The following is a 26932-nucleotide window of genomic DNA, read 5'->3' as shown; positions in this document are numbered from 1 at the left end:
CCGTGCCGGCAGCCTCGCCTCGAACATCTCGTGGATCTCCTCCAGGGTACGATCTCGTGTCTCGGGTAAGAAGAAATAGGTGAAGATGACACAGACCATGTTGCTTCCGAACCAGATGTAGCCGTACTTGGCGCTCCAGCCGAATTTGGCCGGGTTTATGAAGTAGGGAGCAGAGAAAGTCCCTGCCCAGTTTCCCAGAAAGTTCATTGCCGTGGCCAGGCCGAACGTGAATGCGCGGAGCTGATTGTTGACGTATTCGCCACCGAGGAGCCAGGCGTAGGGAGCTATATTGCTGTCAGTTTTGCTCTAATCCATCTTCGTTGGCGAGAGACAAACCGTAGGCAACATAGAAGAACGTGAAGAGGGAGATAAAGGCAACAACCACTTTTCCCGTGGACTCGGTTCCCGGGCTTGCGCTCCATGCGATTGCCGGGATTAATTGGCAAATGGCACAAGCTGTGATGCCAATTAACAACACCAGGCGTCGATCGATCAGTCGCACGAAGAAGAAACTGAACAGCACACCGATCAAGCCGGTACAGGTGACCATGACAGAGTACCCAAAAGGGTTCTTGACGCCTGCCATTTGCAAGTAGTAAGTGGTGTAGATATTAATCTTGTGTCTAAATCAGCATTGTGCATCAGAAAAAAGCATCTGAGAGATATAGAGACATACCCAGCTTGACCTGTTTACATATCAGCCTTGCCCAGAGCAGCAAGAGAGGGAGCACTTACCCGTTGGCCGAATGGAAACACACGACGGCAATGGAGAGGAGAGTCCTGCGTAGATTCGTGCCTCGCCACATCTCCAAGAACAGGGCTTTCTTGTTCTGTTCCAGTTGTTCCCTAGTCGACTGTCGGATCTCGTTCAATTCCGCCTGGAGCTCGAGTTCATCGATATTCGAGTTTCGAAGTTTCCGCAACGCGGCCTCTGCAGCTTCCTCTTTGCGCTGGACCATCAGCCACCTTGGAGACTCGGGTGCGAAGAGGAACAGAAGAATGGCTTGGAGAGTCGGGGCCACAAAGAAAATTGCCAAGGGAATCTGATATGCATTCCGGCCGGTCTTGGTATGCGTCCCAAAGTCGACAGCTGCACCCACAATGGAGCCAATGGAAAGCATGACTTGATACAACCCGAACGAAATGCCTCGCAAGTGGGCGGGTGCTGCTTCATGGACGTAGAGTTGGGCGAATGTTAAGAACCAGCCCACGGAGATACCTCGGAGATAAGTCAGCAGGCAAGACACGGGAATACTTGTTAAAGGAGCGCACCCAAGATGAGACGGGCAACATAGAGAGCTGCCTTGCTCTTTGTTCCCATCTGGATGCTGGTAGCCACGAAGTTGAGCAGCGTGGCGGCCCAAAGACCCTGCCTTCTCCCGAATTTCGCGCTGAAGGGTCCGACCAGTAGCGACGAAACAAAAGTACCTATCGTCATCAAGGAGGATATCAACTGCTGGACTGTCGGATCAATGTTCCATTTGCCCAGCTCCTCTGAGTAATAGCCGAAGACCTTGAGGAAGCCGGGCATTGAGAGAAATCCGCCCACGAGTGCGTAGTCAAGACCGTACTGGAACGTAGCCATAGTCGCCACGGCACATATGGCGAGACATTTGGCGTGACTTCGCACATCGAGCTTGAGCGGGTTGGCAGAAACAGGAGCACCGCCAACCATATTGGAAACAGACCGTCTCAAATCGTGTTATTAGTCTGGTTCGATGGTCGAGGTATCCGCCAACAAAGCTGAATATTGGTTTGGTTGTCGGCCAAGTCAGCTGAAGCAGCAGACCAGGAACAGCATACACCTTTTCTTGGGAGCGAGAGCCACAGTAGATATATGGCGGGATTACCCATCGCATCCACAGGAAGCGTTGCCGGAACCCCTGCCACCTTTTGGAGTAGGGAGCACGTTGGTGGATGCCCGAATATGGAGTAACATGGGGAAATTATTGCGGAGGAGGCCCGGTCAACAAATCATCAACTAAGACATCGCGTTCAACATAAAGCTCACGGGGAATGACCGGGCTAGCTCCTTGGTATATCCATCAAAGCCTTGTGGTATCTCAGAGGACCCCCAGACCTTGAAGGACGATCACCAACTGCCGAAAAGTGTGGCGTTCAATGTCTGATCAATCCCACATTTGACGCTTGTTGAGCGCGTCCTCCCTGGTGCCAGCAACGCAGACTCGAGACTCCTATATTCGCGAACGGCATACATCAGCTCCACAAGACGGAGCGCATGCTACTTGGTCGCAGACATGGTGGTCTGGCCCCTTTCCGTCTCGGTGTCCGTATCCGAGGTGGTCGACTCTCGTCCGCTGCAGCAATAGAGAGCCTAAGGTCGCGAAGCCCACGTGGTCGACGAAGCGGTCACGCTCGAAACGCTCGAAACGCTCGAAACGCTCGAAACCCACTGGTCGGGCTCTGGGAAATCATATCCAAGAGGCAATACCCATGGGTGTTTTAGGTGGAAGAGGTTTGGACGTCTCTGACGCCGCAAACCTTCATGGAAGACATTCTCAGCCAACACTTGCGATATGGGCGAAATATCGAAACAGTCTTGTTTGAGCTCTACACTTACCTCCTCTCTGTTCATGGGACTCTGTTAGTCAACTAAAACGCACAATTAGGCTACGGGTAAGGCCCGGTAAGAACCAGGAAGGATTCGCTTTCTCTTGACCCTCAGACTCGCTGTCACACCTTCTATAGAGTGTTGATCTCAATATAAGGAGAGTATCCAAATTGAAGTGTGACTGGCTTATCTCAGAGCTCAACGTCGCAGAGGTGAATGGGGTGATGGGAGGCCTTTCACCATGGGCGATGATTCTCTCCGCCCATGGTGGTCACTACAGCATGTCTGCCAAACAGTGAAGTCCCTTGAACGACTGCCCACCATATCTGGGGAGTCATTCGAGTAACACTGTCCTTGATGCTATTCACGTCAAAACCAGATTTCTCTCATACTTGGCAAGAGCTGTTTATTCACAACATGTGACTCACGAAGGTCGAGAATCACTTCTCAGATTCGCATGCTCAACTCCAATTCGCTCTCACTTTCCTTTCAATTCGCTGATTTCTCTTCCCTCAAAGATTTAATTGTTCCCTCAGACTATCATCAAAGGCATTGATTTACAACACAACTACTTGCAGCTCCTTATCCAGGACCCTTGGTCGCCAAAATGTCTGCTTGCGGTGCTAACGAGTCTCCTGGGCAGGAAGACACTCAGTCGTCTCGCCCGCGTGCGAATACCGAGCCAACACCGCAACCCCAAACTTCCGTCCGGAATAAACCAGCTCAAGGCAATGTTCGATCCCCTGAAGACTCTTTCAGACAAGGTTCTCAACTGGCCAGTCCTCAGTCAGCAGTATCATCCCCTACGGGCGGGCCGGGTCTTCACCAAAGAATGGCAGACCTGCTTCAAAATTTTCCTATTGGTTTGACCTATCAATGCAAGACTTCATGGAAATTTTCCTTTCCAAACGCTTCAGATTTCACGCTTGAGCGTGGCGTGAGAGGGAAAGTGCTCGGCAGAAAAAAGACGCCTGATGCCCAGAACCAAACCCTTCCTTGTTTGCTTCAGATCGAGCTCCCCACCACAGACGGCATGCGAACTGGGAATATACCTGAGGACAAGGTCACAGTATGGCCAGAGGGGTTCCCGTTTGTGTGTATATTGGATCATCCTGCAAGCCACCCAGGGTTGTTGGCACTCCAGAAAGGCGATCAAGGACAAGTTCTCCGACTGCATTGGGGCAAGGGTGACAAAGGCAATACTCTCCAGGGGCAGCCAAACCATGTTCCCTGGTTTCATGTTTACTGCAAGGGGCGGCAAGGCTACGTCAACTTCTGGGCACTGGAGATTGGCCGAGTCAATGCTATTGGGATCGTAACCATCGTTCACGATCCGTCTGCCTCTGTTACTGCTCCCTTCTTCGGGCCCTCTGATGGTCTCAATAGGACACTACCTATGAATGAGGAGTTCGCTGGCGCTAACGAAAGCGTCGAAGTGATGACCTTCACGAAGTCAACCCTGCCAGGTCGTGTCAGTGTGTATAGCCGTGCGCCTTACAAAGCTATGCAATCCATTACCACCGACAAGATTGTCCTGTATGGTTGGGACGCAATTCATTCATCAGACCATCGACATCATTTTACTATTGCGGTCTCACATGCCAGCAAACACAAATCTTTGGCCCGGATTCAACCTGGAACCGTGATTTATCCTTCATTTGAGATTTCCGAGGCTGGGCCTCATCCAATGCAGTGGGCACGATTGCCTGAGTTTGGCCCCATATCGAATTGGCAGGAAGCCAGGCGTTTGGCATTTTGTGTCAAATTCCAGCGCCCCGATCAAGAATGGGAAAAAGTCTACATACAAGCGTCGAAGGTTTTCGAGTTCGCTCCGGGCAGTGGCTCGACTGGATTCGAAACAACTGCCAGCACCAGGGCTCCAGAGGGTGTTGTTCAAGCACCAGACAAGCTGACTGGAGCGCTGATGAACTATATACAAGCTGTTGGGCTCATTCGGTCCCTTGAACAGCAATACGTTTCGAATGACTACGATTGGATGATCGACTTCGGAATGCCCTCGATCTTGGAGGTGACTCGCAGTTTCCTTAATCAAGAGATCAAGATCAAGCCTATGACTGCATCCAATGTACCGGTTCAGCGAGCGACAGCGGTACCTTTCGCACAAATGAAGATACGGCTCATCAGTGCTGGTGCGAGTTGTGTTAATACTTGGGTAGGCCAAGTACCTTCGAAGCGAGACCAACCGCGTGGGAAATGCGATGCTTGTTACATTAGCAGCGAGGATGCAAGCACTGAAGAATCAATCTGGAAATGTACAAAACATTCGAACAACGGATGCACGAATTGTTTCCAGAGAGGAATCCCTTGCTCCTGGACAAACCTTGAGGATGCCCCAAACCTTTGGACTTTACTTGGACCGGTCCCGGAGAACCCAGACAATGTAATTCAGGGTGAGGCTCCAGAGTTGATGGAGCTATATTATGGCAGGGGATAATCTGGAGATCAGGTATCGCGGGTCAGAGCGAAGTCTTTACAGCGGCAGCGAGCGATGATGGAAGGAAATGGAGCCGATGCAGCGCTGCCATCGCAAGGAGAACAAGCAAGCTGTTATGCCAAAGCAGAAAAAAAGGCCCCGGAAAAGCCAAAAAGCCAAAACAAAAGGACAAGCCTGTAGATAGCAATTGGCTCTGGTGATGTTCACAGCCTAAAGCTGTTGAGGTAGATAGAGAACAACCTAAAAGGGATGTCTGATTAGCCCTGCACAGCTGTGGATTGGGACAAGGCAAGTTTAGAGCTCGAATGAAACATTGACACAGTATATGGGCCAAGATTGGACAGTATAACTGTGTTGAACATACTTTTATTCCGCGTGATTTTCATAGAGCTCTGCTTTTCACCAGGGCTCTGGCATTCATCCGAAGAAAACACACAATTGTCCAAACATCCCGTGACACAACATATTACAGCGGGGAGCATACATGTCGCCAACCGATACCAAACCGGGCACCTGCAGATTGTGCACAATCGTCCAAGCTTGAGAGAACAACGGCTCTTTCTTCACCACCACGATCGACCATCGTCCTAGGCTCTACCTCGAGCCGCTGATGCAAGAGCTCCGACCCAGACCAACTGTGGGTTCATGTTCCTAGCGATACACAGGAGGAGCCTGGTTGTTCGCATAGCTCTCCAGGGGGATGCCGCCTTGGCTGTATAACGGCAATGGAGCCTCTCCCGTATAGTGAGGCATCTCGGATCGGCCCTCACGGAAGTTAGCCGCAGCTTGTGTATTCATTGGCGCCTTTCGTTGTTGCTGGCGGCGCTTGAAAAACGTCACGGTTCCGACGAAAATGAACATCAACACCATCGCAACGGCAAAGACGATGGCTGCACGGGTGTTGTCGGCGAACCGGAATCCAACGATACAGTTGGCCAAACCCAACGTTATCGTGGCGGGACCCAGCACACGATGTCCTTTCATGATCTTGGCGGGCTGCTTCGTCCTCTTGTAGATGCGATGCCCCACGAATCCGACGACCCAGGTGACAAGACCGAGAGCGACAACGACGAAGCCGAGAATTTGATGACCGGCAGTCAAATTAGGAGACTAGACATGTCAGTTTCCGCTAGGAGCCAAGGAAAACGGGTTCTATTGCTCACAATGTTGTTTCTTTTGCTGATGGCGATTCCAACACCCATACCCAAGACGGTCATGAGCAGAGCCAAGGACTGGACGCCCCAGTGAAGCCACACCTTCTCAAACACACGGAGGAACAAATATCCTCCAGGAAAGACGATCAAGAAGGCCGCGACCATGAGGAATGCGTGGAAACCAGTGGCGCCCCGGAAGTGATCACCACCAATCGGACCGCCACCAACCACTGTGTCCGAGGACGAACTCACGACCGGGACGCCGCCGGTACCGGTTGCTGCTTGGAGGTTCAAATCGAAGAAGTTATACCCCTCATGTTGTTTAATTTGAGCGTTGGCATCGTTGGAAGATAGAGAGCCTGTGGGACCGGCGGCCCAGATCATGGGCTGTTTTGTGCTGTCGACATTGATGTTCCCACCATCCCAGCTTCGGCAATTGGAGCATTTGGCGTTGACAACGAAAGATCCGTCAATGATACCGCTGCCGCTCAGCACGTCCACTTGGACATCCGAGGTATGTTGGGGCATGACATGGCCCTTTCCGAGACGAGGACTGACAGTGACGTTGTTCCCGCTCTCCGATGCATATGTGACAAAGATCAAAGCCCCCGCCATCTGAGTGCCAAAGCCAAAGGCACCCCATGTCTGGCCGGCAGGTGCAGAGAAATGGAAGAAGAGAGAGTTCGAGTTGTCGTTGGGCACATTGATAGAAACAGTGATATTATCATTGGGATCCGGCGAGGTGCCCTGCCCGACATACGTGGACGAGGGAACAGCGGCCTGCGCTGAAAGGAAGAAGGCTGCAAAACGACGGGATGGTCAGCGAAGGCGGCTCATCTTTCAATGCCAGGGTGAGCAAGGGGATTGCAACTCACTCGTCAGGAACAAGCTGATCAGTATCCTGACCTTGGGTTGAGATTGAAATGGCATGCTCGCGGTTGTGTTCTGAGATTACTATACGTATATTCGGGAGGAATGGGACTGGAACGGCGCAACGAAGGACGGATCAACGCTGAGCAGGTAGCGAAGGAAGACAACGAAATGGCCTCAGACTCGGTGCAGACACGGACAAGGAAAGAACGCAGGTCAGAGAGGGAGAGTGTGAGAAGGAGGGAAAAAGAGACTCGAAGTCAGCAGGCGCCTGGGGGTTATCACCAAAAAAAAGGGCAAAGAGATCTACACCACGAGTGGCCAGGCGACGGGCGTCTGGTTTGAGCAGAAGCGGGTTTCAGATGTTGTTTTGAGCTGAAAAGAGACGCATGGGGAACGATGGATCCCCTGGATCCTCGCAACAGGTTGATGGCGGAGGTCCGTGCGGTTCGTGCAGGGACAGCGGCCAGTATGGAGCCTGAGTGGCTTCAAGGGCTCAGCACATCCAGTCGATTGGCAGAGCGACAGGGGCAGCTGGAGCATCACCCAGCCAGTGCCTGGGAGCCCAAATCCACCCCCAACGAGTCGATCAGATTCGAGCCTAGTGAGCCTACCAGAGCCCGCCTAAGCCATGGCCCTGACGGGCTCCGAGAAGCTTAGCACAGTAAAGTGAGAATCTAAGCAATTCAGCATCTGAGCCTCAGAGGGCCCCCAGAGAAATCGTTCGGGCTTGAACCAATCGTGCAAGAGGAGTTGGTCAACCGGCGCTTACTTTCTTACAAGCCACAACCAACACCAGCATCTAGAATTCCCTCCAAGCCCCTCGTCCCCGAAATAGATCTCGTCAATAAGCCATCCCATGCCCCATTTGGCATCTAGTGTCGAACCGATGTCCAGCCCATCCGTCTTACCTGCAGATGGCTCTTGCACTTGAACAGATACTCGTTGGAGCGGCGGTCGCGAATGGGCGAAACAGAGGCAATGTCTCTTGATATCCTGGCGTATAATAATGGTACATACATACATTCATATGACCCATCAGAACCAATTTTCTTGCAGAGTCACAAAAAATCGCTGAAAAGGCTCCCCTCGCACCGTAAAGTCGCCCACAGATGGCGACCATCCGAAATCCAAGATGTCGTTGCTCCCTATCGGCATGTGCTCCGGCGTCCAGTTCACTCCCGCACTGCTGGAACTGTCCTGCGTGATGGTATTGCCACTCTCCGCCGTCACACTGCCACTTGCTGCTTGGAAAGATTCTTGCATTCGCGGATCCAGGGCCATTCCTGCATGGTAGGGCTGCTCGCTCGCTATGCCGAATGCCTCCATAGCGTTGGTGCTGGTGGTGGGTGGGTAGTCTTGCATAAATCGTTCCATCGGCGTTGGGTTGGCCATATCAGCGAACATGATTTCTGGCTTCTGCTGCGCCTGATTTGACTCGGCTTGCTGTGCTGCTCTTCGGGCCTTGGCTTTGGCCATGAGGTGTCGTAAGGGCTTCCACAGCATTCCTTTCTGATACTTGGAATTCATCATTCGTTCCCCGTAAACCGATTCAACCGCTCGCCATGCTCGGTCCACATCAGGTCCAGGTGGTCTGGCGCATATCTCTGACAATGCAAAGGCCACCGATTGCCATTGCATGTAGGTCCTGAACAGCCAACCCCATTTCGCCGTGTTTTCGTTCTTTTCTAGGAGATGAGAGAACTCTATCACTTCCACCGAGGTGATGAAGACACGATCACGGATCTCTGGCGGCATAGGTGTTCCCCCGCTGTTGGAGTATGCTCGTGGATGGTGCACCATCAACCACATCTTGGCCAGGATGAGACGAGCGACGGTCGCGGCCACCCAATATATAGGCATATTCATGTCGCAGTGTCGCAAGTATTTCTCTTCGAGCTTCCGGTGACACTCGTCGATCAGTTTCTCCTTTTCTTCCAAGGACAACTCGGGAACTTGCGATGGGCCATATCCGGGAGCGGTGAAGTTGAATCGCCGCGAAAAGACGCCGATTTCGTAGCGAATCAAGCAGAATGTCATTTCGGTCGCTCCGACTCTTTCTTTGGGCCACTCCTTCATTCCGGGATAGATGTCGTCGTCGTTCAAGTTCGCGGGGACCTTGGTATCATAGAATTCTTCGGTAAAACTAGGGTCGACACCATGATCTTCGGCTGCCCGATTGTCGAGCAGAGAAATTTGCCACCACAGTCGGCGTCGCATTTCTGTGTCAAATGGATTCAGTCCGAAATGAGTTCCATCGCGATGGATGCCCAGCGATTGTGCCAGATGGATAGCTAGCCCTCCCAATGCCCACACCAATCTCGAATCATCACAATGCCGCACAAATATAAGGAAAAACGACAGTGCCTGCAAGCACATGAGACTCGAGCTGTTCAGAAAATCTGCACGGGCCAGGGCTTGTTCTGTGGCAAATCGGTATTTCTTCAGGAGAGACTGCTTGTCCTCGTCCAACAGTTGCTGGCATTGCTCCGGAGTCAGGCTGACGACCGCCCCAAAGTAGATGGAAAATAACAAGGCTTCTGCTGGTTTCGAGACGCGATCGATACTGCTCGCAGCATTCATGAGAATCGTTTTGGCTGTAGGCCGATGCAGGATGCGAACCACAGGATCGACATTCTCCTTAAACACTTCCCAAAGAATGAAAATCTGACTGGGACTGGGATGTAGCTCCCTCAGGTCTTGCATGACGGAGGAGTAACCAAAGAGGAAGGCTTGGTGGTTGGATTGGCGGTCGGTCTCAGGCGAGTGAACTTCATCTTCATCATCAGTGCTTGACGGATCGAGCAAGTCCCGCATCTCGGCAATCTGTCAAAACGGTCAGCCAGGATCCTCTCGCACAAGTCACGGTAGAGAAGTACCTCATCGCTCATGCCTGTCCAGAACGCGTTGTTCACATAGCGACTGCGATCTTCATTAATCACCAGGCGCCCAAGATGTTTGTCAATAGATTGTCTTTTCGGGTCTGTGCGATCAGAGACCGGTGAATCGCTTGACTGTGCTTCACCGAAGCGCGCCCGTATGTCCGTTGATCCTGTGAGAGTGGGCGACACGATTCCATTCTCATCCACTTGGGCGCCGAGGCTGTGGACAACGCCTTCCAACCTGCGCAGTCTCGCCAACAACTCTGCATCAGGTGGCTTCCTCGGTTTTCTCGGTGCTCTGCCAGGACCCGGAAATACACATTCAATCCCCGCTCTTACGCAGTTGGCGCATGGGTTTTCTTTATTGCAACGAACTTTTCTGCGACGACATGTGACGCAACTCCGCGGGTTCAGGCGAGGCGCAGAGGGATTGGAGGCCGGGCCATTCTCTGTAGCAGCTTGCGCACCGACAGGCCCATGCTCGGTCACGGCAGGTTCGGCGCCGGACTGAGCGCCGTCGTCGACGGACTGTGCCATATTCGGGTGCAGAGAGAGCGCTGGTGCTCATACACGAGTCATGGCGGAGACGTATGCGAATAGTCTGACCGACGCACAAACGAGGGGAGTGGAGGATGCTCGGAATGCGTTCGAATAAAAGCCAGTACTCGACAAGGGGGGGGATATCTTCCAGGGCGGCGAGTGAATCGGCAGCGCAAGGGGGATGGGAAAGATTGAGTGAAATCATATAATATTGCGGATGCGTCACGAAATCTGCATGTCGATGGAAGGTTGTCGCCGCAGCTGATTCGCCCCTCTCTTCGTACAAACCTGTCCCCACCAGGACAACGACACCGACATTTCCGTTCAACCTGGCACCTGGCTTTCTGGCTGCTCCAATTCCCTGATGGCTTGCAATTCGGAAATCCGGGGTCCCTCTTGTCTCCGGAAAGGCTGGGGATTCTCGACGGTCTCGTCGGCCCTCTCCTCTCCTCGCCAGGTCACCGCTACATCACGACGCAGGCGGCCTCCACTACGGTCAAACCGATTGGAACAGGAACATGAGGGACAGGACCCCAATTATCCATAACTGCCGTTACCTGCGCACAAGCACTCTTATGAACAAGATCAATTTCTTTCCATGAAGCTTCGAGATGAAATATATGAGCGATTTATGGACTCGCTTCGGCTCCGTTAATAGGTTCTCTGCCCCCGACCGAGTCCCGTACCCAATGTCCCGGCCATGCCTTGGTCTGTCTTGTCCTACAAGCAATCAACTTCTCATGAACGTCTCCAACCAATATCATGGGGAGACTGCACCGGCTGAATGGCCTTTGCATAACCCTCGTCATCCCGCATCAACCATGGAAGATCCGCAAAATCAAAAATAGAAAGTCACATCGCAATGCACACATCCAAGAGCCAAAACCCGAATTACTCCACGCTGCCAACAAGATGGAATGCCCAAAACATAATCTCATCAATTGATGCAATGGGAGAAGCGCAGAGGTCCAGCAACCATCAGATTAACATCCTCATTGACTGTGAGCCCTCAAAAGAACCTGATCACGCCGATTAGCTCTGACTTGTCTTCAGCCCGACCATGACATCGAACGTACACTGCTGTTAGCTGCCGAAATCGGATCGGGCTCGCCGTCTTTGCCCAATGAGGGACTCTCCACACTGCCATGATTTACCGGCCCTGACGATGTCACTGACCTCTCACTGAAGGGAGGTCTCAAACTCGATATCACTCGAGTATCTCCGGCGTTAGCTGGCGACGACGCCTCCTTTCCATCCATGCCGCCGCCATGGCCATTCCTGGCTCCATTAGACTTTGAGCGAGCCTGCTTGTTGAAAATATCTGTCACTCTGTCGGAAGCCACTCGCAAAATCGTTTGCATTAGTAGGTTCTGTTTCAGCGGTTTCGACAGGTATTCGTCCATTTGTGCCTGGATGCATTTCTCGCGATCTCCCAGCATAGCGTGGGCGGTCAGCGCAACGATGGGCGTTCTCGGTAACGCCTTTTCCTTTTCATACTGCCGAATCTCGCGCGTGGCCTCAAAACCACCCATCACTGGCATTTGCACATCCATAAGCACAATATCGAATCGGTTGTGCTTTATAGCGTTGACAGCTTCCAATCCGTTGCCCACCACAGTGACCACATGGTTGTATTTTTCCAGGATTTTAATGGCCACCTTTTGATTAACCTCGTTGTCCTCGGCCAACAAAACATTGAGTGACTTCTTGTAGTCTTTAATGACGGGCGTAGACCGGCCTTCCAAAGCAGGGATCATGCAGTTACCCAGATCAATCAGCTGACAGGGCGTGGTCATATATGAAGCTATCCCAAGGTCAAGCACAGTCTTGAGGCTGATAGACACAGTTGCATTCAGCAGGACCATGGGTATGTACTTGAACTTGTCGAGTTCTCGCAGTTTTTGCGCCGTCTGAAGTTCATCAATGACAATAACATCATAGCCCCCATCGGTGCCTTTGCGATTCCGCTCGACAGTGACAGTGACAGGATCAGGGACCTCTGTTTCGTCATTCACGACCTTGACCTGGAGCCCAAGCTCCTCGATCATTGCGGGGACGCGTTCGAAGAACTTCGAAACGCCCTTGTCTACCAAGAGCACTTTATGCTTTCGGAAAGGATAGAGCTGGGAACTGATCACACTGATGTCGTCCGTTGCGAATTTGACAATGCACGAGAAGTGAAACTCGCTCCCGTGACCAAAATCGGAGGTCACCCAGACTTGGCCACCCATGAGATTGACCAGCCGCTTAGAGATGGACAGTCCTAGACCGGTACCACCGAATTTCCGTGTCGTTGAGCCGTCCGCCTGCTGGAAAGTGTCGAAGATGAGGTCAAGCTTATCCGACTGTATGCCAATCCCAGTATCGGAAACCACGAACTCGAACGGAAATTCGTCAGGCGCGCAGTTTGACAGTAGATCTTTGGATTTTTTGATGGTCACTTTGACCTCGCCCTGGTCAGTAAACTTGATCGCATTGCCGACCAAATTGAGGATAATCTGTCTCAGCCGGAATGGATCGCCGACGACATAGTCCGGGACTGAGTTGTCCACATCAAATGCCAGACATAGCGACTTCTCGTTCGCCTTGACGGCCAAGGACTTCAGAGCATTGAAGACAGTACCACGGATTGTGTACGGGATGGCCTCAATGGCCATGCGGTTGGCTTCAATCTTCGAAATATCCAGGATGTCGTCAATTATAGTCAGTAAGCTGTTGGCGAGGTTGTGGACCGTATTGAGCATCTCTCGCGAGTGCGGCTTCAAATCATCAGTATCCAGCGTCAGCTGTGTCATGCCGATGATGCCGTTCATAGGGGTCCTGATCTCGTGTGACATGTTGGCCAAAAATTCGGATTTTGTCCTGTTGGCCAATTCGGCTGCTTCGCGTGCCGCCGTGTTCCTCTGAATGCTGTCTCTGAGGTTCGAAATCATCTGGTTGATCTTCCTCTTCAATTCATCCATTTCGCCGGATGCATTGACACTGATCAACTTGGAGAAGTCTCCTTCTGTTGCCGCGTCTGTGATCTCGCCGAACGCACGAACCTGAGCGGTCAGATTCTCAGCCATAGTGTTGACGTCCTCGGTAATCTCTTTCCAGCGGCCACTGACGTCGTGAACATTGGCCTGACCACCCATTTTGCCATTGACACCCACATCGCGAGCGACTCGTCGCACCTCATGGGCGAAGGTCGCCAAACGGTCTACCATGTTGTTGATAGTGACTTTCAGGGTCAGGATTTCGCCTTGTGCCTGTACCTCGATTTTCTTGTCTAGATTTCCCGCAGCGATGGCTTGTGTGACGTCCGAGATACTTCGTACCTGATCTGTCAGGTTGGAAGCCATCGTATTCACATTGTCGGTCAGATCTCGCCACTTGCCCTGGACGTTGTCGACCTTCGCCTGCCCTCCGAGTGTTCCGTCTGTGCCGACTTCTCTCGCCACTTTGCTAACTTCGAACGCGAAAGTGTTCAATCTATCAACCATGGAATTGATTGTCACCTTCAGGTCGAGGATTTCGCCTTGGACATCTGCGGTAACCTTCTTTGACAAGTCGCCATTGGCGACGGCGGTGGTGACTGCGGCAATTTCTCGTACTTGGGTCGTCAAGTTCATCGCCATGCCATTGACGTTTTCAGTAAGATCTTTCCAAGTACCTTCGACGTCGTGCACCGTCGCTTGGCCTCCCAACACACCATTGGTTCCAACCTCCTTGGCCAAAATGGTGACCTCCTGGGCAAACTGCTGCAATTGATCAACCATATTGTTGATGGTAATCTTGAGTCGGAGAATCTCCCCCTTACAGCTCGCTGTGACTTTTCGCGTCAAATCGCCTTTTGCTACAGCTGTGGTGACCATTGCGATGTCTCGAACTTGTGTCGTGAGGTTGTCTGCCATTGCGTTCACACTTTTCGTCAATTCATTCCAGGTGCCTTGGACTCCTTCGATTTGGGCTTGTCCACCCAACACACCCTCAGTCCCAACATCTGTTGCGACTCGGGTGACTTCGGTGGCAAATGTTCGAAGTTGGTCGACCATAGTGTTGATGGTATGCTGTAGTTCGAAAATCTCGCCCTTTGCGCGACTTTGTACTTTTTGACTGAGATCACCACGTGCGACGGCCTTGGTCACGGTCGCAATCTCTCTGACCTGGTCGGTCAAATTTGCTGCCATTATATTGACTGCTCTAGAGTTAGTTCGAATCCTCACAACGCACCGGATGGGAGGACATACCGTTATCCGTCAACTCCTTCCATATGCCATGTACTCCGCTAATTTGTGCTTGACCCCCCAAAATGCCTTCGGTGCCAACCTCGCGAGCGACACGAGTAACCTCGCTGCCAAAGATCTCGAGCTGGTCCATCATAGTGTTTATGGTGACTTTAAAGGCGGCAATTTCATCGTCCATTTCTGTTGCCTGAATCTGAACTCGCTTGGACAAATCACCATTGGCAACTTGGGTAATGATGCCACCGATCTCACGCAGCGCCTTCTGGAATGCCTCGTTAGCTTGCTGATGTTTCCGCAGCTCTCTTTCCAAGATCGAAACGTCTTCATTTTCTACCCGCATGAAAGCTTGTTTGGCTTGCTCCTCGGAATTTCGTAGACCGCGGCTGATTTCTGCAATTGTATCTCGCTGGCTCTTTATTTGCTCCGCCTGCCTTTCGACATGTTCTCGCAATATGCTGATATCATCTTCGCTGACTGCACGGTCCGGTTCCGAAGGTCGGAATGAGTCTCGGGCAGCGAGAAGGTTGTTGACACGCCTCGAATGATTGGAGTTCGTAGGTGTTCTCTCAGCAGAGTCTGCCGCGAAATCGGCGCCCGGGTCGCCCAGAGAACCCCGAGGTTCGACTGGGCGAGACAACGGAGAGGCAGGACTCTGGAATTCACCGGGCGTATCAGGCAGCGAGCGGCCAACGACATCTGCCCGTGATTCCAAATAGTGTATTCGTCTTGCAAGAGCGGCTATTTCAGCTTCGAAGTCCTCTTTTCCCGGTGTGTCCTCACCGGGAAGTTTGTATGGTGGAAGCTTCAAGCCATTGGTGTAGGTGGAGGACGTCGAGCCCTTGGCCAGTCCACGCAGAATTGCCGCAGCGGCTGCCAGTGTCTCGTCCGGGCGAGACATGGACGATGCGAAATCCTCTATAGAGTGTTCCTCCTCATGAGGCGCGGTCGAGATGGGATGGCGGCAGGTGGTTTGGGTATGCCAGAGGGCCCTGGTTCTGGGCTGCGTCCAGCAGCGTACACAAAATGGCCGGAGAGCCACTTTGTTTACCGGAGGCGATCCACGGACAAGTGATTGGTGACGGAGACGTCTTTGTAGATTCGATAAAGGATATAGGCACGAGCAATTAGGTGGTTGCAGAGTTGCAGATGTTGGGTGAGCTGGTAACTCGATCGATTCTGAGAGCAGAAGCAGGACGGTTGGGCTGGGCGACTGGTGGCATGGATCTGGGCATGCCAAAAGGACGCTAAGAGTGAAGCGGATAAACGGGAAAACGTGTCGCCCAGGTCAAATGAAGCAACAGGGTCTGAAGGCGACAGCTGGAGGGCCCTTTGGGGGCAGAGCGTAGAGAGTACGGTGAGGACGCAGGGCGGGAGGATGAGAATAGGAGTAACGATAGGGAAAAATGTAGGGTGGTTCTCGATCCAGAGGGAAGGGAGGAAGGTTTGTTAGTGGGAAAGGGATGGTGGTGGACGGCCACCGCAACAAAGGTGCAACTACTGTGAACCTCCTGAGGCGAGATCGCCGCTGCAGATGCCCAAATGGCATCAGCGGGCACAGAGAAGAGCACTGGGCAAGGTGGGAAAATGTACAAGAGACGCCTGGGGCCGCCACGAGCCACAACCAACGGGCACCGCCCAAGATTGAGGCTGCATGGAGATGGTGCCCCAAAGCGACCCGAGGTGTCCCTGGGATGGCGCGCATTGGTTCCCTTGGTCCCAGGCGCGGGGACCTTGAGGAGCGGTTTAACCCAATTCTTGGCTAGTCACTCCGCGAGCCGAATCCAAGCCTCTCGTCGACTCGAGACAACCCTTCGCTTTCAGAGGCATGTGGGTGCCTTGCGATAATGCGAGGTCGATCTGCGCTTTTTGCCATATCTACAGACACGACGGGCAGGGGTGTAGTCGTGGAGTTGAAGAGAGCCCATTCTCATGTTCATGGTCGCGGGGATACAAGTGTCGACAGACTGTCGAGAGAGGCTGCCACCACATTCACAGGAGATGCACAATTTGAGTTCAAGCTGAGACGGTGTGTCCAAACCTACGCAGGTCGCTTTCCTCTCTAGACATGGACGATCAGTCATCTGGCGGTATGGCTCCAGGTAGTCACTGTTCTCGCTGCTATCAACATCATCGCTTCCTCCTCCCCCACCAGACCTACTGCCGAATGGGCTGCTTCCAGCTCTACCAGTATTACTATCTGCTCTGCGACAATAGATGCCCTAAAGGCACCTTCGTAGCTGTTGTTCTCGATCACGACACTGCTGATGGACAGGAGTTGCGCCTACAGGGGCACCAACCACGCTATAGCAACCGCCAACGGGAACAAGGACCTCATCGTGTCTGAGTCACCTGCGTCCATGAATGCCATCTGTCAGGCCCTAGCTGGTTGCAGGGTAGGAGGATGGGAAAGGCTACATTATTCGTCAAGACTTCGTTGAACAGCAAGTAAAGTGGTCTATTCGGCCAGCAACGGCATTCTCATCCGTGACGAGCATTCGCTGCAGTCACGCTCTCACAATGACGTCTTTGTCACACCTGTTGTCGGCAGGCTGCTCCGAGGAGAGCAGATCCATGTTTGGATCCGTCCTGGGGAGATTAGGCGATTTATGGGATTACATTGCACACGGACCAGGCTGAAAGTTGATCGCGTCCTAGGGCCATTACGTACAGAGGGTCCATGTATAAGAAAGCTCTCATAGATTGAGTGGGCAATGTTGTCTCGGTCCCGCTGACCAACATGAGTATTTTGGCCTGTTTCGCTCACCTTTCGTGTCTATCAAACGGTAGATCTCTTGACAGAAGCCACCCGCGTGGGCCTCTATGGAGACATGTACACACATGCGCGCCATACCCTTGTTGAGTATGAAACATTCCTCCTCTCGTGGTTCGTTGTCCCAATGGTACGAGGGCCAAACGTTTCAGGCGGTGTACACGCTCCACTTGCTTGGTGGACCGAACACATGGGGAAGTCTCATCTATGACACCATCCTCTCACAAGTTCGAATTGAAGCAGGATGACCTGTGCAAACATTCACTTTTCCCTGTCGGATCTATGCGAGGGATTAACCCATGTCGAGGTTGATACCAATGGGACAGATCTCTGCCGAACGAAGCAGAATTCAAGGGAGGAAAAATCGATGCAATCAAAATCTAGAATCGGAAGATATTATATTCGCACATACCTCCAGATTCGCACAAGCTATAAAGCTCCCCAGAGATCTTGGAATCAAATGATAATACAGGCACGGAAATCTTGCCTAAGGTCCCTGATGCCTCTCATCCAAACCTGCGGAAGTGAACGACACCTGTTACTAGAGGCTCAAACCCTCCAATGCTTCTAGAAACCCTGCAATGGCTCCAGCTCCCAAGAGCCCCTTAGTGGCACTTTCGCGGATATTTTGCTTCGTCGATTTCTCCCTCGAGTGTCTCTTCTCATCATGGTTGCGCACAGGGGTGCCGTGCTGGGATAATCTGGACGGTGACCTTGCGGATTTACCATCCTGAGATACTGGTCGTGGTGCAAGCCCCATCCGAGGTGAAGATTGGGGAACATATCGGGTCTGAGCAGAAGGCGGTGCGTATGTGTTGAGTTGTGAGTATCCATGTTGCTGTACCTGTGGATATCCTTGTGGATGTCCCTGTGGATGCACCTGGCCGCCGAAACGAGGGAAGGAGACAGCCTGCGGAGGCACAAATGGGTTGGGAGCGCTGGGAATGTGCGCCGGCATTAGGGGTGTTGAGACACTATGATGTATTGGATTCTGATCGGGTGTTGCCCAAGGACGATGGCCTGGCGGGTGGTACGCTGGAGATGACAATCTGGATGCTGTCGACTGAGCCGACGTTACGGAGGGCTGAGTAGACGGTGGACGATTGGCACCACCAGGGGCATTTGTAGTGATCCATGACGGTGGCTGAACGGGCGCAGTGAAATGGTGTGCCGCTGGGACGTCTCCCCCAGGAACTTGTATCTTCCGTTCAGCGGTTGGGCTGCCGCTACTTCGGCGCCGAGGTTTGGGCTGGGCCATTTCAGATTCAGAGGCAGATGATTCTGAACCCGAGTCTAGGACGTATCGGCGCGAGGATCGCTTTTTGGAGCTAGTGCTCCCTCCTGGGGAATCCTCCACATCGCTGCTTGCCGCACTGACGCTTGGCTGATAGCCCGAGTACTGCTTCCGTCTCCTGAATGCTTCGTGCCGTGCAGAAGCAGAATTTGGCTTCCTCCAGTCGGTTGTTGTGCCTTCCAGGTAATACCCACGAGGGCTGCCTTCCCTCTCTCGGTATCTTTCATGGAAAGGGGTCTCCTCATCGTCTTCATCAAGATTGTGCACCGAGGGAGCGTATCTTGAGCCAGAGTCGCGGTTGTGGCGCCTTTCTCGGACTTCACGCCAAACGGTCCATCTCTCGAGGAGGGGGTCGATTGCGCGGTCTGAGACTTGAACCATATCTCGGGGAGAGTCCCTGATTTGGTGTAACATGTGATCAAGCTCGCCGAGAGAAAAGACGGGAAGTCTCACCAAAGCTCTCGAGGTGGCGTTCTCAGGAGCAACGTTGGTGTCATTCTGTTGAGTGTTGTCTGAGGACATCGGTGACGATTGATTGTCCTGCATGGCCCCGTCGTCGATGCATGGTTTGCAGTCTTCCTGTTCTTCCCGCAATGAGGCTTCAAACAACACATCCACATTGCTCATTTGCCAGTAACGAACAATAAGAGCGTTCTGAGCCTCGGCGCGCTCTTGGCTGATGGCTTCTTTCTTCAAGGAGACCTCTTCCGGAGAATCACTATGATTAATATTTGTTAGCCGTTGTCTCCGACACACTTTGCAGTTCGTCTAACCTTCTTGAGGTGGACGCCATCACCTTTCCCAGCTGGACTATCTGCAGCATGACCGAGAGGCTTAGTTGAAGACTCTCGAGTTGTGCGAGCAGATATGTGACCCTGTGTTTCCTGAAAGTCCGCCTGAATCTCTGTTGAGGGGTGGAGGTAGTGGTGTTGTCTGCACCATGCCCACTTGCACGCACCCACATGTCCTTGATCTCGTCAAAGACCCTTGTGCTTTCGTCTGCTATTGACTGCGCCGTCTCAACAGCTTCCTGGGAGTGGACTGAGTCTGTTGTCTGAAGGACTTGACCCGTGTGCTTCAACATCATCGAGAACATTGTGACACCCTTTGAGATGCTCTTGACCTCGAGACCGGCATTTGAGACCTCGGAACTGATGGCATTGAGGAGTAGCGAGAGTCTGAAGCCCGCACCGGCGACGTCGAGGACGGGCGCGATATTGCCTGCGCAGGAGTCAAAGTCAGTTTCATCGTTCCTTGCGCCGACCGTTCTTGATATGACGTACGTATGTTGGCCATTCTGCATGCGCCTGGGGAGAGGAGTCCAACTGCTCATGGGATCGGATGCAACGGCTCAGGGAGCAGAAAATTAGCAATGTTAGACCAAAGCCATCGACAGACTTAAGATGTTATAGCCTGAGCGAGCCAGCAGGCATACAAACAGTGACTGTGAATACGAGGCTGCATGTTGGCTGGCAAGACACGAACGTCGGTTTGGCGGGGAGGAGGCGCCAAAGCTCAGCATGCCAAAGCCAGAAATCACTTTGGCACCCACAAATCACTGTGGTGATGCTGATGGGGCACTTGATCGTTGGGCGACTCGCCTGGGGTCTCGATGCAAAGTCCCAATGGCGCTGGGGCTTTGGAGGTGCAAACTGGGTTGTAACTGGCCAGCTGGCAAACTCTGTTCCGCATCAGAAATCGCCTCATCCCCCCCCAAAACTTGACACCTTGCGCAGTGTGGCAGTGAGGGGGAATTCTGTAGTGTCCAGACCAAAGGCCCACTATTTCTGGCCCAAAGGTCCCCTCAAAGAAATATTGGAAGAGACGAGGGGACAAGGGCAGGCAGGTGAGGAGGTCGGGGAAACGTTCGTTGTGAACCCTGACTTTATACTCGGTACCCGATCTTCATATTCTACTAGGTAACCTGTCTTGATCTCAAACCGCAGTAAATTTGCCATTTTTGACCACGGAAGCGAATCCTTCATCCCACAATAGAATAGCACGTCGCGCTTTAGAGCCAGGAACTAGGGTTGTTTGCAACGTACCCTATGCACTCGGTACGAGGTCGGCGGAAGTGGATTCCAGCTTGGCTTTCTGGGGAGCATGACCCTCGCAACGCAGAAGGTTTTGCAGTCAACGCAGGTGTTCCTAATCATTGTTTAGGAGCAGTCCTCCGAAGTAGTAGCAGGTGGCTCAACAGGATAAACATTGGCGGAAGTGGGCTCTCATCACGTTACCAGATGAATATATCTCCCGGTTGACGCAAGCACAAAGGCTTTACTTTATCTATCCTCCTGCCTCCGATGCCTTCTAGGAGCTAGTATCACCGACGTGCTGATGCCGACTTTGCCATCCTCCTCTGAACTGTCACCACCTCACGCCCGAATAACCACCAACTCAAAGAGGAAAACAACGCATGATCGGGAGAGAATCAGGGTGGAGCTTCGACGGCTGGCTCCCCTGGTTTTTCCTTGAGCCTCCTCGCCTCTTTTCTCTTCCAGTTGGCATGCAGTCTGCCTGATAACGGTGCCGTCCTGCTGCATCGCGTCTACGTTGATACTCGGTCAGTGATTTGCGTGGACCAACATACTTTGGTAGATTTATCCTTGTACTCGTATGTACGAAGGACTGGGAGCATTCAGTGTCCCGCTTTGCAATCCCACGTATGCGCCTCGCAGTCCTTGCATTTGACGGACGTGCTAATAGGCCAGAATCGAGACATGGAATGCTCAAGGGTGGATAGGTGGGCAGGCATAGGTGGACTGCCCCTTTGGAGCTTCCTGTTCTCGCTTAGATGTGCCCAGGTGGCGTTTCCACGAACTTTTCGGTCTTGGTGGTGTCGGCTTTCCCAAGCTCCATACACAGCCCATCGAGCCTATGCGTGGGCCTTGGCCGTCTTGGGCAACGCCGCCTTTTAAGCTCCTCAGAGTTGTAGGCTAATTTTGCCGGCTCTGGCACCCGCTAGGGTTTGAGGGTGGGCACGCCGCTCGCACCTGTTGATCGTTTCTCTTTTGCCCTTCCCCCTTCGCCTTTCGCCATCTCTCACGCTCTACCCGCACCTGGACCCCCAGCCTTGGGTCTGGTCAATCTTTCTCCTCTGCGACTCTGAGTAAAGATTGCCGTTGCTGTTAAGTCTAGGTATCATTTGTGTGAACTTTTTTCACTCTCCGCCGAACATCCCGGCCCTATTCTGGGTCTCGAACACAAGCGACTCCAATCCCCTCCATCCGTCGATCCCATTGCCTACAACCTTTTACCGACTGTCCTCGCGTTTTCACTCTCGCAACCTGCCTTGGGGTTCACTTCAGTTCATTGACCCTTCAGTCCCCGATTGTGGTCCAAGACTTTACAGAGAACCGGTCTGTCGGCTTGTTTATCTGCAACTGGAATCAATCAACGAGTGCTCAGAATCTCCCTTCGCGTCTCTCGACAATCTCGCTCAGCATAGAATGCTGACCATGCGGCGCTCACCATGAACCGACCGCGAAGCTGAGGATAGGCCGAGCACTACGCGTGGTGCAGTTAATATTGAGATGCAAAGAGCAAGGAGGGGGAATAAGCCGCGGCCATGCGGATTTCAATACGGGAGCAGCTCGGGCTGCTCGTCCTCTTTTGCTCCCTCACGTCTCTTATGGTGCTTGCACTTGCAGTGGTACGTCTCGTCGAAGGCAATGAATGGCGGATAATACTGAATCAGTTGTGGCTACTAGTGGTTCCAAAACTACAATTTCATCACCAGCATCAGGTCAGGAAATATACCCGTTCCTCTGCAGACGCTCTCCAATGCTGATTGAGATTTGCAGATTATCCGGTCTGTCCTTGACGGCATCGCTCAAGGCGGCCCAGTTCACAAGTGCACTGTTGTTGTATGATTCACAGGCTAGGTTGATCAGCACGCGGCTGCTGATTCAGAGTGCCCTGGGAAGATATAATTCAGGTAATCCTTCCAAGGACTGTTTTGCAATGTGCTTCTGCTAACCGTGACCATCGAGAAGGAAACACATCAAATGAGAATTGGCAGCGATCTGTGAGTGACTTTCAAGGCGCTCTCGCCAATGGCAGCGTCCTTGTTCAGGCGATCTTATATCCCAATGCATTCAATGGCAATGAGACCGCAGTCAATGGGCTACTCAACGTCACCGCGCTTGGATTGAACGGCACAATCAAACTACCATACAACTACACGAATGGCTCTGCGGTTTACTTGGGAGACCCCGGCTTGGGTTACCCACCCTCATTGTATCCGAATTTGACTTATGGCCCTCCACAACCAGGAACCAATTTTTCAACGATATTCTATGAAGGCAAAATCATACGGCCTGACGATACGCTATTCCTAGGACCGTTGGTCGTGAACGAGACTTATTCACTTCTGTCGCTCACGGTTCCGCTGATCAATAACACTTCTCGGTCAGATGTCCTTGGCTGGATGACCGTTCTAGCCAATACCGATATGCTTTCCGAAATCCAGAAGTCCCCCGAAGGCCTCGACAGAACCGGGGAGACTCTCCTCATCGGTCCAGCGACGTCAAATAACCATTTTGAGCGCCAGATTCGGGGATCTAGCAAATCCTACGCAGAGTCTCAACTACTCCGGTTTGTACTGCCGCCCGCAAGCAACGCTACGCTGGGATATCGGCATCAGGCTCGGAGCAGCGTCAACAATGCCACCGAGCCTTTCCTTGCTTCAGATTATCCGGCAGTCGTTTCGGCATGGACCAAGGACAACAAGGCCATCAATAATGCTGGTGCCTATATCTCAACGCGCAATGAAGATGGAACAAGAGTTTCAGCCGGTTATGCCACCCTCTCCACGAAGTTTGTCGATTGGGTGGTGGTCGTGGAGCAGTCACACCATGAAGTGGTTGCACCCATCGATCATCTGCGCGACGTTGTCCTTATCTGTGTCTTCTCTGTAACTGGCTTGCTCCTTGCCATTATGTTTCCCATGGCGCACTATTCGATCACCCCAATCCGACATCTTGCAGCTGCGACCGCTCGAACGGTGGAGCCTTATCAACCTGACGACAACAGCGAGTATTCCAGCACCCTAGGTCAGCAAGGAGCAGAAGTGGAGGAAATCTTAGATGCTGATGAACGTGATGCGGCTCGAAAGGAGGGCTTTTTTGGCGTTCTGACGAGAATCACCAGGCCGAAACAGCCAGAACGATCGACGACTCCTCGTCACCTGCGACACAGAACGTTTAGAATACCTCGAAAGGTGCCAGAGCGAAAACACCTAATTACTGATGAGGTTACTGAGTTAACACGCACGTTCAACGAGATGTCCGACGAGCTGACAATGCAGTACGAGCGTCTTGAGGAAAGGGTAAAGGAACGAACAGCGGAGCTCGAGAAGAGTAAGAAGGCAGCCGAAGCAGCGAACCAGAGCAAGACGCTCTTCATTGCCAACATTTCCCACGAATTGAAAACACCTCTTAATGGTATTCTTGGTCTGACAACCGTCTGTATGAATGAGGATGACCTTGGCCGAATACGATCAACCCTCAATACCATCTACAAATCCGGAGATTTGCTGCTTCACTTGTTGACTGATCTCCTCACCTTCAGCAAGAATGAGGTTGGGCAGCAGCTGTCGATAGACGAAGCGGAATTCAGACTCAGCGATCTGAGCACCCAACTCATGCCCACTTTTGAGAAACAAGCCCGGGAGGCGCAGGTGGACCTCAAAGTACTTTTCCTCGGGACAAACGACGCTTTTGGTGATTCTTCTGAGTTATCTGGCGAGAAACTGTATGGTCCTGTTGGCACAGGCCGGGTGAGGGATATGTGTCTATGGGGTGACAAGAACAGGATTCTGCAGGTGTGTTTTGTCTCGACAACAAGATTTGGTCTACTAACATTCTCTAGGTCCTTATGAACTTTGTCAGCAACAGTCTCAAATTCACTCCTGCGCATGGCTCTGTTACAGTTCGTGTTCGATGCACAGGTCTTGTTGAGAACTTTCCCAGTCGAACAGGAAGCGCGCGGAAGTCGTCCTTGAACTCGAGAAAGTCAAAGTCGTCAAGTAACAAGCGAGTACGAATGTCAGATGGTTCGCTGGTATCACCAGAAAGCGCAGACCATGACAAGAACCATTCAAATTCTGGTGGAACTGAAGATTCGAAGCTCAGCATAAACGTCGCTGGAGGTACAACCCACATACCGAAAATCGCAGAAAGGCAGCGTTCCATGTCACCGCCGCCAGTGAACACGAAAGACTTGAGCTTTGAATTCGAGGTTGAGGACACGGGCCCCGGGATTCCACCTGAACAGCAGAAGATGATATTTGAACCCTTTGTTCAAGGCGACCTCGGCCTGAGCAAGAAGTACGGAGGTACTGGACTTGGCCTAAGCATATGCGCTCAACTAGCCGCCTTGATGGGTGGTGATATTTCTCTCGACAGTAAAGTCGGGGCTGGCAGCAAGTTTACTATGCGGATTCCGCTTCGTTACGTATCGGAGCGCACTCCCTCCATGGCGTCCTCAACCCACAAGACAGCCTCCAAAGCCAGCAGTCTTGTTGGGCAAACATTGCACGATCAACCTGACGCAGCGCTGCACAACCACAGTGGTTCCACAGCATCCTTGTCCTCGGCACGGGACGACCAACTGAAATTAGCCGATGTACCAAGGATAGTCGGTTTCACTCAACCGTATGTGGCCAAAGAGACCACGAGTAGCGACTCATCCCAGGCAAAACTCAATGAGATAAAGAAAGTGGAAAATGAAGCAGTGCAGAAGGGTCGGAAGGTGCGCGTGCTCGTGGCAGAAGACAACCAAGTGAACCAAGAAGTGGTCCTTCGCATGTTGAGGCTGGAAGATGTCTATGGTAAGTTTTTGAACTAGTGAAATGCCAGGTTGCTGACCGCGAGATAGATGTCACTATTGCGAAGGACGGACAAGAAGCATTTGAAAAGGTTCGAGAATCTATGGTGAGTGGACAGAGATTCGATCTGGTCTTCATGGACGTTCAAATGCCCAATCTCGACGGGATCCAGTCGACGAAACTCATTCGGGAAATGGGGTTCAAGTCACCTATTGTTGCCCTCACTGCATTCGCCGAGAAATCCAACGAGGACGAATGTATGGCTTCCGGGATGGACTATTTTCTGGCCAAGCCAATACGAAGACCTGCGCTCAAACAGGTCTTGAAGAAATACTGTGCAACTATACCAGAAGAGGAAAATGAGGGAGGTTCAACTGCGATCCCCCAGGCCGATGGGAACGCAGCGTCACAATCAACAAGCTGCCAAACGGCAGTTAAAGAGCCTAATATCGACGTGTTGGACTCGAACGACGTCTCACCCCTCTCGTGATTGCTCCAACAGCGCGCCCGGTGGCATCCGGCCGATGCGGCCGAAGCATGCGGGAAAACCCACGTCAGATGTATAACAATATTCCTTTTCGTCTTGGGCATAAGGAAGATTTGCAAAATCTAGGAATATTCATGCCGGGATGGTTCACCACTGGCGGGCTGTTGTTTGACTGAGCATCTAAAATCCCATATTTATTCCAGGTTCTTATGGATAGCGATGGCGTGAGGAGTTCAGCTCTATATATTGATGGATATGGTCGCATTAAGGCGGGTTTGAGAGTACCACGGTCTGGAAAAGAGTACATGGTATTTGGAAAATGGGAAATCACTTGGATAACGGTATTACGGTTCACGCATGGTATACAAGGACTGCATGTCGTTCCTCGCTCGAAAAGAGGACGAATGCCGAAAATTTCCATCTTGCATTGATCTGCGCTGTCTACTACTATATCCTTGGGTGACTGTTTGGCTGCGTCTCGCGCGCAGCAGCGCCGGAAACGCGGTTTGTCGAGGGCGAATACGGATCACAGAGCACGAATGCCTTGAGTGAATAATATGGATGTGTAAGGTCGCAGATTGTGGCCCGCATCTAGGGGGTTTGAAACCGAAGTTGTCTACGAGAAGCAGCTCCTTGGATGAACCGGTGGCTCCCAACAGCACCGTAATCTGACAGGATTCCGACCCAGATTGCGGAGCCCAGGCTGCATCGGGTTACTCCAGGTATGTAGACCAGATTGACCCACAGTGCAATGAGATCGATCTCGCTTGTAAATCCGATCCTCGCCCTTACATCACCATTCATATTACTAGTGCATGATCATTCGAAGAAGGCTAATTCTTTGGCCTCT

General features: G+C 52.2%; 5 protein-coding genes across 7 annotated transcripts; 1 reads left to right on the top strand and 4 right to left on the bottom strand.

Moving 5' to 3' along the window:
- Nucleotides 1-5201: 5201 nt before the first annotated feature.
- PV07_02420 lies at nucleotides 5202-7382 on the bottom strand. 2 transcript variants are annotated; one of them, XM_016389028.1, is made up of 4 exons: nucleotides 7057-7382; nucleotides 6191-6981; nucleotides 5392-6137; nucleotides 5202-5267 (listed from the first exon to the last, which is right to left on the bottom strand). In XM_016389028.1, exons 1-3 carry the CDS (start codon nucleotides 7109-7111, stop codon nucleotides 5679-5681), a joined length of 1305 nt encoding a protein of 434 aa, XP_016250930.1. In that variant the 5' UTR covers nucleotides 7112-7382; the 3' UTR covers nucleotides 5202-5267; nucleotides 5392-5678. The 2 variants fall into 2 exon arrangements, with proteins under 2 accessions (XP_016250930.1, XP_016250929.1); XM_016389027.1 differs by having other exon boundaries at nucleotides 5202-6137.
- A 381-nt stretch (nucleotides 7383-7763) lies between these two features.
- On the bottom strand, nucleotides 7764-10657 carry PV07_02419 (uncharacterized protein). Its single transcript, XM_016389026.1, has 2 exons — nucleotides 9931-10657; nucleotides 7764-9877 (listed from the first exon to the last, which is right to left on the bottom strand). The coding sequence occupies exons 1-2, from the start codon at nucleotides 10468-10470 to the stop codon at nucleotides 8090-8092; spliced, it is 2328 nt and encodes a 775-aa protein (XP_016250928.1). The 5' UTR covers nucleotides 10471-10657; the 3' UTR covers nucleotides 7764-8089.
- A 350-nt stretch (nucleotides 10658-11007) lies between these two features.
- PV07_02418 lies at nucleotides 11008-16207 on the bottom strand. Of its 2 annotated transcripts, XM_016389025.1 has the most exons (3): nucleotides 14706-16207; nucleotides 11550-14653; nucleotides 11008-11492 (listed from the first exon to the last, which is right to left on the bottom strand). In XM_016389025.1, exons 1-3 carry the CDS (start codon nucleotides 15598-15600, stop codon nucleotides 11466-11468), a joined length of 4026 nt encoding a protein of 1341 aa, XP_016250927.1. In that variant the 5' UTR covers nucleotides 15601-16207; the 3' UTR covers nucleotides 11008-11465. The 2 variants fall into 2 exon arrangements, with proteins under 2 accessions (XP_016250927.1, XP_016250926.1); XM_016389024.1 differs by having other exon boundaries at nucleotides 11008-14653.
- A 1613-nt stretch (nucleotides 16208-17820) lies between these two features.
- Nucleotides 17821-20595, bottom strand: PV07_02417 (uncharacterized protein). Its single transcript, XM_016389023.1, has 3 exons — nucleotides 20050-20595; nucleotides 19540-19987; nucleotides 17821-19484 (listed from the first exon to the last, which is right to left on the bottom strand). The coding sequence occupies exons 1-3, from the start codon at nucleotides 20060-20062 to the stop codon at nucleotides 18014-18016; spliced, it is 1932 nt and encodes a 643-aa protein (XP_016250925.1). The 5' UTR covers nucleotides 20063-20595; the 3' UTR covers nucleotides 17821-18013.
- A 1204-nt stretch (nucleotides 20596-21799) lies between these two features.
- PV07_02416 (uncharacterized protein) lies at nucleotides 21800-26628 on the top strand. Its single transcript, XM_016389022.1, has 6 exons — nucleotides 21800-22418; nucleotides 22477-22511; nucleotides 22570-22703; nucleotides 22762-24590; nucleotides 24638-25598; nucleotides 25646-26628. Exons 1-6 carry the CDS (start codon nucleotides 22335-22337, stop codon nucleotides 26083-26085), a joined length of 3483 nt encoding a protein of 1160 aa, XP_016250924.1. The 5' UTR covers nucleotides 21800-22334; the 3' UTR covers nucleotides 26086-26628.
- Nucleotides 26629-26932: the final 304 nt, after the last annotated feature.

This window comes from Cladophialophora immunda (assembly GCF_000835495.1).
Source record: "Cladophialophora immunda strain CBS 83496 unplaced genomic scaffold supercont1.2, whole genome shotgun sequence".
Classification (NCBI taxonomy): Eukaryota; Fungi; Ascomycota; class Eurotiomycetes; order Chaetothyriales; family Herpotrichiellaceae; genus Cladophialophora; species Cladophialophora immunda.
This window is presented reverse-complemented; position numbering and strand designations above follow the sequence as displayed.